Source organism: Strigops habroptila, chromosome 12, assembly GCF_004027225.2.
Source record: "Strigops habroptila isolate Jane chromosome 12, bStrHab1.2.pri, whole genome shotgun sequence".
NCBI lineage: Eukaryota > Metazoa > Chordata > Aves > Psittaciformes > Psittacidae > Strigops > Strigops habroptila.
Window position 1 is genome coordinate 7,359,841 of NC_044288.2, and position 14,247 is coordinate 7,374,087.

General features: G+C 38.6%; 1 protein-coding gene across 9 annotated transcripts in view; it reads right to left on the minus strand.

The window, feature by feature from the left end:
* KDM3B (lysine demethylase 3B) overlaps positions 1-14,247 on the minus strand; it is a 67,294-nt gene that overhangs the window by 37,838 nt on the left and 15,209 nt on the right. For 6 of the 9 annotated variants that reach the window (XR_003994192.1, XM_030504730.1, XM_030504722.1 and 3 more), the window contains exons 2-5: positions 5,241-5,408; positions 2,535-2,648; positions 2,059-2,164; positions 759-883 (exon numbers count right to left, since the gene is read on the minus strand). Coding sequence is in view for 8 of the 9 variants with exons in the window: in XM_030504730.1 (XP_030360590.1) it covers positions 759-883; positions 2,059-2,164; positions 2,535-2,648; positions 5,241-5,408 (513 nt within the window). In the remaining variant the exon portion in view is untranslated. Of the gene's footprint in view, positions 1-758; positions 884-2,058; positions 2,165-2,534; positions 2,649-3,753; positions 4,138-5,240; positions 5,409-9,967; positions 10,169-14,247 lie in introns of those variants that run through there. The other 3 variants (XM_030504724.1, XM_030504726.1, XM_030504729.1) reach the window with 3 other exon arrangements.

Genomic DNA, 14,247 nt, shown 5'->3' on the forward strand with positions numbered 1-14,247 from the left:
GGACTTACTGGACATATTCAGCGCACTCATTCTGCACATATATTTTACTGCACAGGGAGAAGGCTACGAGGGTGGGTGGCATAGGCATGGGACCCAAAAAAACCTGAGAAGAGTGCTACTGCTATAATAATTTACACACAGCACCATAGACTTGCTCCTAGCTGCTCCTGAAAAATGAAACCATTGGGAGCAGGCTGCTAGTAGGACTGAACTACCTGTCACACCACACAGTAGCATACAATACATACCAGGTAACTCTAGCACTGCACAGATTTTACTAGGCTTACTGATAGGAATAGGGCAAAAGTAAACAGCCTAAGCTAAAATACATCAATTTTATTTAGACTAGTATTTAATCTTCTATGCTACACTTGTTTCAAACCACTTGTACAGCCTGCCAGATAGAAGCTGAGAGATGGCACAGGAAGACACACAGCATAACAGAGCCAGAAGATAGCTCTCTGTACATCAGCAAGCTCTCCCACCCAGAAAGCCATTTCTGATATTTTTTCATATAGTGCTCATTTCTAAAGAAATTCTTACAGCTTCTTGTATAGCAGTGGGCTGTGTATCATCATTTATTGTGGAAAGTCACCATAACAGAAAAAAAATAATTGTGAGTAGCAACATGGATAATTACTCATCTTTTAAAACAAATAACAAAGAACCAAAGTGCAAGTTTTGTGAAGCTGTCATTCTCCATGAGCCGTTGAAGTATGGTATTTCAAAAACACCAAAGCAGCGCTTCATGTTTTTACCTCAGTCACAGACACCTCCATAAGACGAGTTATTGGGTCTTGATGGCTCACAACACCACAGAGCCAGCTATTTTCATCCTCTGGTTGGTAAACCTTAACTCTTTGGCCTTGGACACTGTAAGGACCTGGAAAAGAAGGACTCTAAGTGAATCTTCCAGACAAGCTTTGTGTCATATTAGTTAGAAGTCATACAATCAAAAAAAAGCATTCTGTACACACAATTAGGGCTTGAAGGGTCATCTTCCAGGTGGAAAGAAATTAAAACACTAGGGCTTCTGCTGCAAATCCTGAATAAGCCAAGCATTCTATTGTAAAATGACAGTGAACCCTCATTCCTGTGACTTGAAGCTAAAGACAAAATACAGTTTACAAGTTTAAAAAAAAAAAAAAAAAAAAGGCAAAATAAACTCTCTCCTTTAACAAAAGCAAAGCAGACAGGGGCTCCCTGCTAACAACCTCTTCTGCTTTCTAAACTACAAGTCAGTAATCATGAAACATCAATCCAGAGGACAGTCACAGCATTCTGACTCAGTCCAGATGCATGAAATCCCAGTATAAACTGCATGCAGTTCAGAATAGAAACACATAATTTATAACTGTGAAAAATTTAATATAACTGTACAAACAGCCAATGTCTATAAACCAGTCTTAGTTCTCTGACACAGATAACAGATCATCTACAGAAAGGTTTCCTCCGACCCTGCCCTCACTCTCCACATAAGCATGCAGAGCTTTCCTCCTACCCTAAGTTCAGACAAAAACACCTTTATTGACATCAGGTCATCAAAATCCACATGATCAAAAAGCCTGTATCTGATACAACCAGAACTAGGCGCTTCAGAAGAAGGCTCCAAACTGGAAAATTCTGAAGCTACTTACTCGTGTAAGAAGTATTGACCTCATAGTATTTTTATTAGTAAACATTTAACCAGAAGGCACCAAATCCCCATTAAGAATTACATCGTCCTCCCAGTGTAACACAGTGGCCTGTCTCTAGGGTGGCCACCTGGCCTCATGAACCCAAACTCTGGACAGAAAATCATTTTAGCACTTGAAGACCCCAATCCGACAAAAGCTACAATCAGGCTTAACCCTACAGTTAAGGTATTAACTCTATACTGAGCACCTGTATCTGTGACAAAATAATGCTTCTTTGTAAAGAACTTGCAAAACAATACAGAAAATTGACCTTCCAAATCAAACAGTAACAAATTCTATTATTAATTCTTCTGCACAAATCCCAGCATACTCTAACTGTTCCACAACAAAGTAGCTCTGAGATAGAAAAACACAGTCTCACCTCTACTAAATATCTCCTGAAGCTTCTGGTCACTGATCAATGCATTGACAGATTCTCTTAGTGAAGACTGTTCCTGCAGAATCCGATTTTGACTCTCCGTTCCCATCTGTCAACAACAAACGGTTTTGACATAAAAGTATAGTCTTTTAAGGCAATAGACTCATTAGTTTTTAAGGCACAGCTCTCAAACTGACAAACAAACAACAAACTAAAACTAAGGAAAGCACAGCTGAACATGCTAGGAGGGAAAAAAAGGACTGGCTATGCAAAAGCTGTTGCAAAACTTTCACTGCAATTATCAGTTACACTATGCTTGACAGCTAGCTCTCCCACTGACCAATACAGAGAGGAACTAAGACTTTTCAAATGCAGATGGAGGTTAGTGTAAGCATCTGGAAAAGCAGGGGAAAAAATAAATTAATGTGACAAGCACAGCAAAGTTAAATTTGCACTTTAACTGAACACAGTTCAAATACCTGAAACAAACGTAATCCACTGGCATCAGACAGGAAACGTAAATGTCTGTCCAGAAGAAACTCTACTGGGACCACAGAGCCTAAGCCCAGCTTATCTACTAGAGGAGTGAAGGTCTGTGATGGACAACAAAAATCAAAGGTTATAAAAATGACTGAGCATACGTACAGGCCAACAATAGCTGTTTTCACATGCTATTTAAGTATGACAAAGAATAAAAAGCTTCATTTCTCAACTTGCACCACTTGCCTGAGTTTGAGTGCAAATTATTACTCTTTATGTCAATAATTCTTGCAAACATGGCATATCACAAGCAGGAATTGTATAAAATTGGCTCCACTTCTTCATTAGAACTTAAAGCATAACTGAAAACACTTTCCATGGTATTGGTTTTTTCATAAGTAAACACCTTCTGATGCTCAGGTTAAAAACAAACAAACAAACAACAACAAAAAAACCACCACAAAAAAAAAAAAAAAAAAAACAAACAAACCAAAAAAAAACAACATAAAAAAAAAAAAAAAAAAAAAACCACAAACAAAAAAAACCCCAAGCTTTGGTTAATGGTTCAAACTATCCTACATTTTTTTGGGTACAGCCTTCTGAAAGGAGCAGTTTTTTTCCTGTACAGAAGCCAGGTGTAAGTAATTTACAGGCATATTATTAAAGGGGAGCTTTTTTTGGCTCATGTTTTGTGCAAAACTAAAGTTCATAACAGGTGTACTAATGGTATTCAAGCTGCAGGACAAATCACTAAAAACACCTAGTGGAATCAGAATGGTAACCTTATAATGCAACTTGGTGATGGAAGAGAAAGTTGCCAACTACTGGGGTCTCTGAAAAGTGTTCTGTCTCACACTCACGCTTAACTGATTTTAACACACAAGTAGTCACAACATTTTCCCCTTAACAGCTCTCATCAAGTCTGTTCACACTCTGTTCTCCTGTACACAATAGTATGAACGTATTTTCTCAGTTTATGTAATTATTTCCTAAATAAAGGTGAACAGGACTACAAGCAGGAGGCAATGAAGGATGGACACACGTTCATAAGTGACAAATCTCAAAAAAACAAAACCCAAAACCCAACCAACCAACCACCACAACAAAAAAACCCACCATAAAAACCCATGCAAAACCACCACCACACTCCAGTCCACACCCCAAACCATCCACTTTGTAATGCTAAGTAGTTGGTTTCCCAGAATTGTCTACACATACCTACTCTGGTGCTCTGGCTAACTCCAGTCTGTATCCCCATGTGGCTTTGTGGGTAGGTCTCTAGTACTTAGTGAACACTTGAGAAGTTTGAGTGCTCACGGGGCTATCCAGAGCACAGGGGACAGAAATATTTCTTCAGCAAGTCCACAGATCTAGCTTAAGTTACAGAGGAAATATTCTGGGATCTCAGTGGACCCATATTTGCTTCTAACAGTCTCCTAACAGGTTCTGACACAACTCATCACACAATCAATGTGTGCACTACGGTTAACACCCCCAAATCACTCAGATAAAGATCCTTGGGAATCATGCGAAAGAAACTGATCCTGTATAAACACAGTTTCCCCAGATAAAATTAAACTGGACTTCAATCTTGGAAGCAAGTTGGAAATACACCGAAACGAAGACTCCACCTATGGAACAAACACTATGTACAGAATCTCTGCTGTAAAGGCCTGTTTTTCTTCTGCCTTAAGACAAATGCAATAAAGAAACCCTCAGAGAAAGATGCAGTGTTGAACTTGTTGCTTTGAGCCCAAGTGTCCATTTAAAACACTAAACTCAAATTCCATCAAGTCATAAAGTCCTTGACCAGAAAAAACATTTCAATGTGTCCATGCACAAAGCGTAGTATTAAAAAGCAGAGCCAGATCCCAAGCAGTCCAAGGACTGCAAGAGAGGAAAAGATACAAAAGAAGGGCAAAATAATAAAAATTAGACAGCTAGAAAATGAGGGTAGGATTCTCACATCTAATGATATTTCCTCTTTGGAAGACAATAAGAGAAAAAAGAAGGATGTAAGGAATGCTCTTCACTATACACCACTCACCAGGATGTTTCCAGAATGGGTATACTCAGATGTGCCAGCTAAAACATATTGGCTTTGTTCTCAAGCGTCATGACATATAACTGCCATGTAAGCAGCAATATGGATAACCACTTCAAGAACCAGAAAATTTTGCACATCATGTTAGTTAATACTGACAATAACACTGAAATAATTTTTTTAGTTTAGATGAGGAGTGGCAAACTTCTGGGTCAGACAAAGCCCACAGTCTATTCACCTCCCCAGACTGCCTTCAGGAATACCTATTAAAATTACACAGCAACCTTTACCACACAGACCTCTAGACAGACCATAGTAAAATCAAAAGGCTTATTCTCACAATGCAGAAAAGCCTAAAATAGAGGAAAACCAATCTCTTCAGATATGTACCACATTTTTTCAGAGACCCACTGGTAAACAATATCTCATTTCTGTGAGGTAACAGCTTTCAATTCCTGGGGCAGGAACTGGAAGCATGCTGCCTCACATATGCCTTTCTGAAGACACTATAATTCCCAGTCAACTGCTCTCCTATTTACCACTTTAAAAAAATCAATCCCCAAGCAATTTTTCGTATCTGCAAAATGGTGCTCTGCACAATATGCAAACCTTGTGTTTCACAGTAGAGTGAAGATATGAGAGGTTTTGGCCAAATACTCACTAGTGCAGGCCACTGTGCCAGTGAGATACGAGTCCCCTGAAGCATAACTGGATCATTTCGAGGAGCCCAAACCAATGATCCTTCCAACAACAGCACTATAACTTCTTCAGCATGGACTTTCACCCAGGCATGTTGCTTCCAGTTACAGCCATCAAATTCCACAAAGATCTGATTAAAAAATAAAATAAAAAAAAAAATAAATAAAAAAAATTAGAACACATTTCAGCTCTTTTCAGACACCAAGTAGACCTGCAATCCCTATGGATGAGGAGACAGCAGCTTTAGTCAGAAGAATCAGCATAAGTATTGTAACGGTAACACTGAGAACATCACATCTACATAACTATCAAAGACGACAAAAGAAACAGGAATCAAATTCACAACAATTACTGACCTATGAAAAATTATTTATCCCAAACACACATAACTGGCTTCAACTGCTGCCTTTTCCGCTACAAAATTAAATACGTGAAAATTGTTCATCCCAAAAGATAGCTGATGCCTCAGTGCAAGCCTTTTCACATTGGGGTATTGTAGAGAATTTAGACACTCTTATTTCAACAGATGACCTGTATCAGCATGGTTAACTGACATTCACAGAATTAAATGCTTCAGCCTAGAAAGTTTATGTTGCCTTGTACATTATTACGCTCACTGAACCAAATGCAAATATTTTGGATGGCATGAGATTATCCAGAAATACCTATTCACTAGATTTTTCACTACCTTATCTACAAACATGACAATACAAATCACACTACAAGTCTAAACCACTACTCTGAGATATCATCCTCATTTTTTGTATCACAAAGGACAAATGTTAAAGCCCTATGAAATTACATGGCAAGAATGCTAAGAACAGGAATGCAGACTACAAGTCTCATTCCACATCCTGACAACTAGAGCTATTAAATATTAAAACAGTCGCATTCCAATCTTTCACCTACTGACCTAACTACACAAATATAATCAAATATGTCAGGTAAACTGCAAGAAATTTCTGATCAGATAAGAAACACGTTAAGCTGTGAGAGAGTCAAACCAGAGTTTCAGAATAATTACAAGATCACTAGGGCTAACAAGGCACTAACCTAAGACAGTTCTCTCCTTTACTGCTAATCCATATTAAAAGAGGTATTACAGACCATTCATACACTCCTCTTTCCCAGCCCAGACTCAAAAGCTCAAACTCCAAGGGCAGAGAGAGAATACGAAGCAACTCTCTCAATGAATTCTTGAACTCAATTATTGCTTAAGCTGCCCTACAGAGAAAGAAGACCAGACCTTTCAAGATATCCTTCCTTCCATTCAAAAGGAGAGGACTACCAGGTATGAATAACAAAAGAGTTGTTTATATGTACGGTATCAGTGAGGTAATGAGGTTATGACTCTCTTACTGTGCAGTTACATGAAAAAAAGTTTGTCAAAAAGAACTATTAGAATAATGCTGATTTTGGAATATATGCTTTTTTTGCAACATATTGAAGAATTTGATGAAAATTAGGGGAGATTTTATAAGTTACTACACAGAGAGGACCTCTCACTAGCTCATCCCCTTAAACCAATTGGCAAGGACCACTAAAGAGAGACAAATTCAAACAAGCAATAAAGTGCAGCTTACCACTCTGTCCCACAGAGTGGGGACATAAACAAGGATACCTATTAGGTTTATTTTTAATTTACTCCTTCAGACAAGACTTAAGTCAATTTACCTCGTGCCACACAAGAAGACTATAACAAAATTTCTTCCAGTTTTAACCTATAAGACACCTCACATTTCTATGAATCATCATAAATTGATGAAGTGGAACAGTTGTGCTTTTAGATGCAAATTCAACATATTACTTCCTGTTAAAAAAATACTACAAGAAATGGCCAGTGATGAACTTCAAGATGAGTATTTCACGTTTAAGGGGCTCACAAAATATTCTGACAAATACTGTGTACCCATCATATACAAGGCAGTAGCAATGACATCTGTAATATTCTAGGGGATGTTACAGCAGGACTTCTCTCAATCATCTACCAGACTCTTGGGAGTCTGGGGAGGTCCTCGCTTACTGGAAGCTGGCCAGCATTATTCCAGTATACAAGAAGGGCATGAGGGAAGACCCAGGGAACTACAGACCTGATATCTAACCACCTGGAAAAGCTATGAAAATCACACAGGGCATTTGAAAGACAATGCAATCATTGGGCACCATCAACATGGGTTCACCAAGGTAAAGTCCTGTTTAAGTAATTTCATCTCCTTCTACAATAAGACCACCCACCCAGTCTATGAAGGGAAGGTGGTGGATACAGTTTTTCTGGATTTTAATAAGGCTTTAGATTTTGTCCCTCACGGCATCTTTCTGGAAAGTTGTCCAACTGCAAGATAAGTGGGTTCATAGTGCGCTGAGTGAAGAACTGGCTCAATGGCAAGCCTCAGAGGGTTGTAGCGAATGGGGCTACATCTGGGCGTCTACCAGTCACCAGCAGTGTTCCTTAGGGCTCAGTGCTAGGACCAGTGCTGGTCAAGATTTTTATCAATTATCTGGATGCAGGAGTTGAACGCACCATGAGAAAGTTTGCTGATGGTATCAAACTGACAGGTGCTGCCGACTCTCTCAAGGGACATGAGACCTTGCACAGGGCTCCTGCACTGGGCAGTCATCAAAGGCATGAAATCTAATGAGAACAAATGCTGGATTCTGCACTAAGGATGGAGTAACACTGGACAAAAGCATAAATTGGGAGATGAGTGGCCAGAGAGCAGCCCTGCAGAAAGGGACCTGGGGGACTGGTTGGCAGCAGGCTCAGTACAAGCCAGCAGTGTGCCCTGGCAGCCAAGAGGGCAAACCACATCCTGCCGATGTTTAAAACGTATTTGGACAGTGCCCTCAACAATTTGCTTTAACTTTTGGTCAGCCCTGAAGTGGTCAGGCAGTTGGACTAGATGATTGTTGTAGGTCCCTTCCAACTGAACTATTCTATTCCACCACTTAACACAGAAAACAGACTTTACAGTTTTCCTTTCTAAAACCCCACACCCATGAACTGAGTCAAAAGGAGAGAAAATAGTTACAACATTAGCATTCTAAGATCATCTCTCTCCCTGCAGAACAGAGGAGTCATGGCAAGTTTGTTTTACACACTTTACATTCAATATTCTGTTTTCTTCCATCTTTGTATCATCAACAGAAGTAATGGAGTCCTGCCAAATTCTGACTTCCAACCATTACAACAGGTGTTACTAATTCTAAGTCAATAACCAACAGACTATTTTCTTACACACATATGCAGGGCAGCTGTTCCAGATCCATGCAACACCACACATGATATTGTCAGTATTGTCACTAGTTCCCAACAGATCACACAGCAAGAAAAAGGATGAAACCCTCACTAGTAACAGCTATGTTCTCAGTTTCTGCTTCCAGAATCTGCAATAGAAATCACCTTGTGTACTGAGTGTGCAAGAAGCAGAAGCTGACTTGCACGGCACACCACATCTTTGTGCATATGCCACTTTGCAGTATACAGAAAATAACTACAGCATATTCGTGAACTGATGCCCAATATGCTTAAATGCTATGAGAAAAACACTAACAGAGTCCTGAAAGAGATGCCTAAAGCAAGGAAAGTATGGACAGATGTGACAGACTTGAGAGTGACTAGACATATTTTCTTCTGATATTTAAAGTGCTAAACAGGAATAGTCTACCTTTGCTGAAAACACCAGAGCCTTAAGGAAAGCAGCTGCATTATGACTGAGAATTTCCAGGGAGTGGAGGGTGTTTCATCTTAATTTGGAAATTGTGCAGTTCTGAGTCAAGAAGGCAATGTCTGTGTGCTAAGGCTCTGGCTACAGCAGAATACATTACCTCTTAAATGTACCAATGGCCCTACAATTCATATGGTCACATCTACAAATATATCTTCTGCTGACCCTCCTAACTCTGCTCACAATCAGTTTAGACAAGTCATTGATAAGAACAGCAATGGTGCTTTGTAAATACTAATGGTTCTAAACAGTGGTACTGATGATGGTTACTAGACATTAAATTAGTGCAGATATGACTGTATCACATAAAAAAAAAATAAAAATGATGCTGCTTAGACAAAAATGTACCTGAAAGATTTCCCAAGTTCTCCTATGGGGAAAAAGCACCTTCTCCAAGCAACATCTGCTTATGAACAAGATTTTTATGTCTGGTTTTTAGGGTTTTTTTAAATCTACACCACTTTTTTTTTTCCCCAACACAGAACAGAGGGTACACACACACCTGTAATTCTCCCAATAAAAAACAATACTAGAAAGCAGAGCTGCTTTATCTGATCTACAAAGTCTGAAGTGCTTTTTCCAGAAAACACATTCTTATCTAGCTACTACCCTAACATTCAGGCCTTTTTACACTATTGAGGGCTATGGTCTGGTTCAAATGGAATATTCCCTAAAGTTTTCCAACATCAGTTCCACTATAAAAGCAGCAACAATAGGAAGACCATAGTGTAGGTAAGACAGACATATTAGTCTTTTTCATCATGTGACACACAGGCTCTAAACATGACTTGCAATAGGAAAAGGTATTGCAGCTTATTGCATTAGAATTTGTACAAAGGTCTAATGTAGATGCCATCTATGAAAAACAAAATCTTTACATTTTAGGGTTTTATAGATTACAAAAAGCAGAAGATGGCAAAAAATCCAGTTCGAAAATATCCCTTAAAATGGTCTTAAATTTTACCTAGTTTTGAAAGGAAGGATGGTCCATCAGTTGCAAGAGAGTAGCCAAAGACCCAGGTTCAACTCCCTGCTGCATCAGAGGCTTCCTGCATGACCTTGGTCAAGCCATTTAGTCTCACTGGCTGAGTTTCCCCATCTGTAAATTGGAATAATAGTACTTATGCCCAGAAAGGAGGCACTGGTAGGAATCTGTTGCAGACTACTTACTTGGTAGTCTGCAACAGGCTGGTTGTACTGGTTCATGACCTCTTACTCATGACGTAGAAAGAACTACATTGTCAACATGTGGAAGAGGAAGGAAGGGAAGGTAGATACTGAGATTGACCTTGGGAGACATCTGAGATCTCATGCAGCCAGAACCATCATTAAATGGGATTAAAAAAGAAAAATAATCCTACTGTAGTTTTCTAATAGTTTTCTAATGCAATCAAGGTATTACTTTGGAATTCATAACATGGAACAAAGATACATCAGGGCTTAGAAAACTTTTACTTTCTAATCCAGTAATCATGCTTCAAATTATTTCTTACAAGTAAAGGCAAAAAAAACTGGTCTGAAATATATATACACACACTAGGTGTCTTACTGCAGCTGATTCCCAAACCAAGAAAATTAGAAAAAGAAACCAAGGAGAAAAGTCCTCCTCCAAAATAATTTGTATCATGGCAGACAAAAAGTAGATTTCATCACATAACCAAGAAACCGCAGTTATTAGAACAATTATGCTTAAAGGCTGATACTGATTAAGTCACTATATATTTAGCGAAGACATTAAATATATTATTAAAATTAGAACATACACCTTATTTTTATATTTCCTTGGCACTTTCCTATGCTCACAGCACATACTGATAATTGAGCAAAGCAATCTAAAACACTTTTGACAGGATAAATACTAGAGGTCATAAATAGTATTAAAACATCAGCAACTAGAGAAATAGCAACTCTGCTAAAGCCATTACTTTAGCAGTAATGGGTGCTTTACTGCTAACAGTAGGATGGTGAACTGCTAACAAATGGCCACGAGTATTTATCGTACCTGTTTCTGGTCTGCGGTTGCCTGCCGATAAGCATCGGTATCACAGGAGCCAATAGGCAACAGTAACAGGCACAGTGAGCCACAACAGTGCTTAACAATTTGTAATCAAGGTGAACATGTTTAGGACTCAATGGGTTCCACGTAACAGTAACCTTTTTTTTTTTCGCAAGAGCTTAACAGAACACCTGCCTTCGTGTCATCGAGCTTTTAAAAAAGCTTCTCTTTCAACAATTTCAACAGCTACAGAGCCAGTTATTAATAAGGATGAGGACTTACTCACTAGCCTTGGTTCTGGCCAAAACAGAGAGGAAAGCAAAAAATTAAAGCAAAACTATAAAAATAACACGTCTATCTCAAATCTGATTTGATGAAAAACTATTATTTTGTTGAATAATCAAACTTTTTTTTTTTTTACTTCTGCAAAATATTAGTGTCACAGTGTACTAACTACAGACAAGAACATCAGTCAAACACACAGCAACCGTGAACCTCATGGATGTCAAACACCGAACAGGGGAACTCCATGTGAATGTCAGCAGATGTTGGTATTTGATACAATGTTACTTAGTTCTGATACACTGATGACCCAGAAACACGTTACCAATGATAAAGGTGGCAGCCTATTTAAAGATCTCCACAGGAAACAGGAATGACAGTACAGTCCTACCTCACTTCTTCTGGTAGGCTCATAACACCACAAAATACATTTTTAGCATTGCCAGTCAGAAATTAGTAGCCTATTGCTTTGTTATAAGATGTTGGACGTACAGTCAAAGCATTTCATCCCAAGAAGCAATGCATCGGGAGTATTCGACAGATGGAAGCAATTCTCTCTCTTTAATAAATCAACAGGTTTGGGTTTTTTTTTAAATACAGATTTTATATTCTTCAGCTGCTACAACACTACTATTGAAGCTTTCCACGAAAAATATGAAAAAGCTTTGCTAATCCACTGCTACAAAGAAAGAGCAGTAACCTTCCCATATAAAAGTTACTTAAAAACATTTATGGGTAGATATGGATTAGATACTTTAAGTGCCTGTCATTCTCTGCTTGAAGAAAGATTATCAGCTCTTCTGAATAGAGAAATACAGGTCTCACACCTTGAATTTAGACCTTGGAACACTTCTGTATAACATTTCACACCAGGAAAAGACAGCCTACATGCTGAGCACAAAAATCAACTATTCTCTGATAAAACTGAAGCATTTGACTGAGGTTCTTCATAGGAATATATTCCAAAAATGAAATTGATTGAGAACTGTCATTGAACATTGTAACCAACACCAGGACTGCCAAGTTCCCTAGAAAGATCACGTGCTAGAAAGCTCTGCAAGCACACTTAAGGCAGAATTCAAAATTACCTTGACAAACTTGAGAAATTGCCTCCGATCAGAGCACAACACAATCATGAAAATGAGCACAAGGGGCTAAACAAAGGCAGAAACTACCAGTGACAGGACAAGCAACAGTTTTATAGAAAAATAAAAGTGAGCAGGTATAATGGATCATTACGTGGTATACATTCAGCTACCTCATGCTGCTTAAAACAAAAGATAGACATGTACATAAATGTGTTGTGCACAACACATCTGAAGCAACTGTCTCTCTACTTAGCTTCAGTAAGTTCTCTGCTAAAATACTTACGAGCAGGTTGGGTCAGAACAACAGGAGACAGCAGAAGAAAGCAAACGAGAATGACTAAAGGTCTAGAAAATTGAAACTTTGGAGTGGTCAAATTAGGTTGCTTTATCAAGAAAACATAAGACTGAAAGGGGAATTATTCTTCATGATATTCTTCATGAAAGGCCTGCCAAAAAGGACAATGAATCCTATTTGATCTATCTGCTACAGAGATAAGACAATATTGGGATTATGATTCAACTAGAAATACTTGGGTAAGAAAATTTTCTTATATGACAGATTGCAAAACCAGAGGCAATGAGGAGACTATACAGGGACACTGTACAGACCTCTATTAGTGGAGAAGGAAAAAAGAGGCTACAGAAACTTGTCAGGAATGGCACTGGTAGAATTAATGATGGTTTGATATAACAGGATGGAATGACAACAGAGAGAAGGGGGGGACGTGTTGTTATTATTATTCAAAGGTGGCTATTTATATGAGCAAGAAGTGACAGAAGACAGTATGACATGGCAAACCAAATCAAGTTGTTGGGGCCAGTGCATTAATAGCTAGTTTCATAGCCATTTCAAACAACTACTGAAACAAAGAGCTTCCTAGAATTTTAAATGTCTTGCCTGGCATTATGATTATTACATTTGAAGATTGAACAATGGTCTGACACCACAGTAACATATAGCAAGCCCTACAGTAAAATTTAGAGCTTAAAGTACTGAAATATAGCATATCTAAAAAAGATGAGTTTATTCATGCTGTTCATTTGACACAACAATGATGATAAAGGTTCACGTTCTGTTGTTTTGTCGTTGGGGTTTTTGGTTTTTTTTTCTCTTTGGGTATTTTTACTTTTGTTTAACAAAGGATGAAAAAGAAACATTGCAAGAATAATAAGTAACAGAATTATAGGGGGTATCAGGAGTAAACACAAAACACCACCATAGCTAAATTCTGTAATCATCCTAAAACCTCAGGCAGTTCCAGGCAGAACCTGGTTCATTAAAGTAAAACAAAACAACGAAACCAAAACCAAACCAAACACCACAGCACATTTCAGCAAAAATAGTAGAGAAAACCATTCCTGAAAATACTGGTCTTCAGTACCTCTTTATGTGGCTCAAAAAGACACGTATTTAGATGAGCTGGGTTAAGTAAGTAGGAAAGAAAGAATGACAAAGTGCCCAAACAAGAGAATCTAGCACAACGCTCTGTCAGTATCCCATTTCTTTCAACATTAGAGCATTCCCAGCTTGAGCATCATTACTGACCCTTACACTGGCCACACACATGGAGGAAAATGTTAAGGAATGTGAGTATCACAGCTCAAAATCAGTGCTGGAATCTACACACAAGCCACAAAATGCAAGGGAAGAAGCATCATCTTTGGGAAGGCCCTACCCTGTTCCGCACCAGTGTCATTTGAGTTGTGTTGGAGCACACTGCAACTGCCACTCTCCTGCTGTAACAAAAACGAGCAACACTCAGAGCCATGTATGAACAGCCCTGTCAGTGCCTCTGTGACACAAAGACAGCCCACAACCTTAATTATCACAAGTATGAATGTGACAGCAATCTTGTTTGGCCTCAATCCATCTAAAAT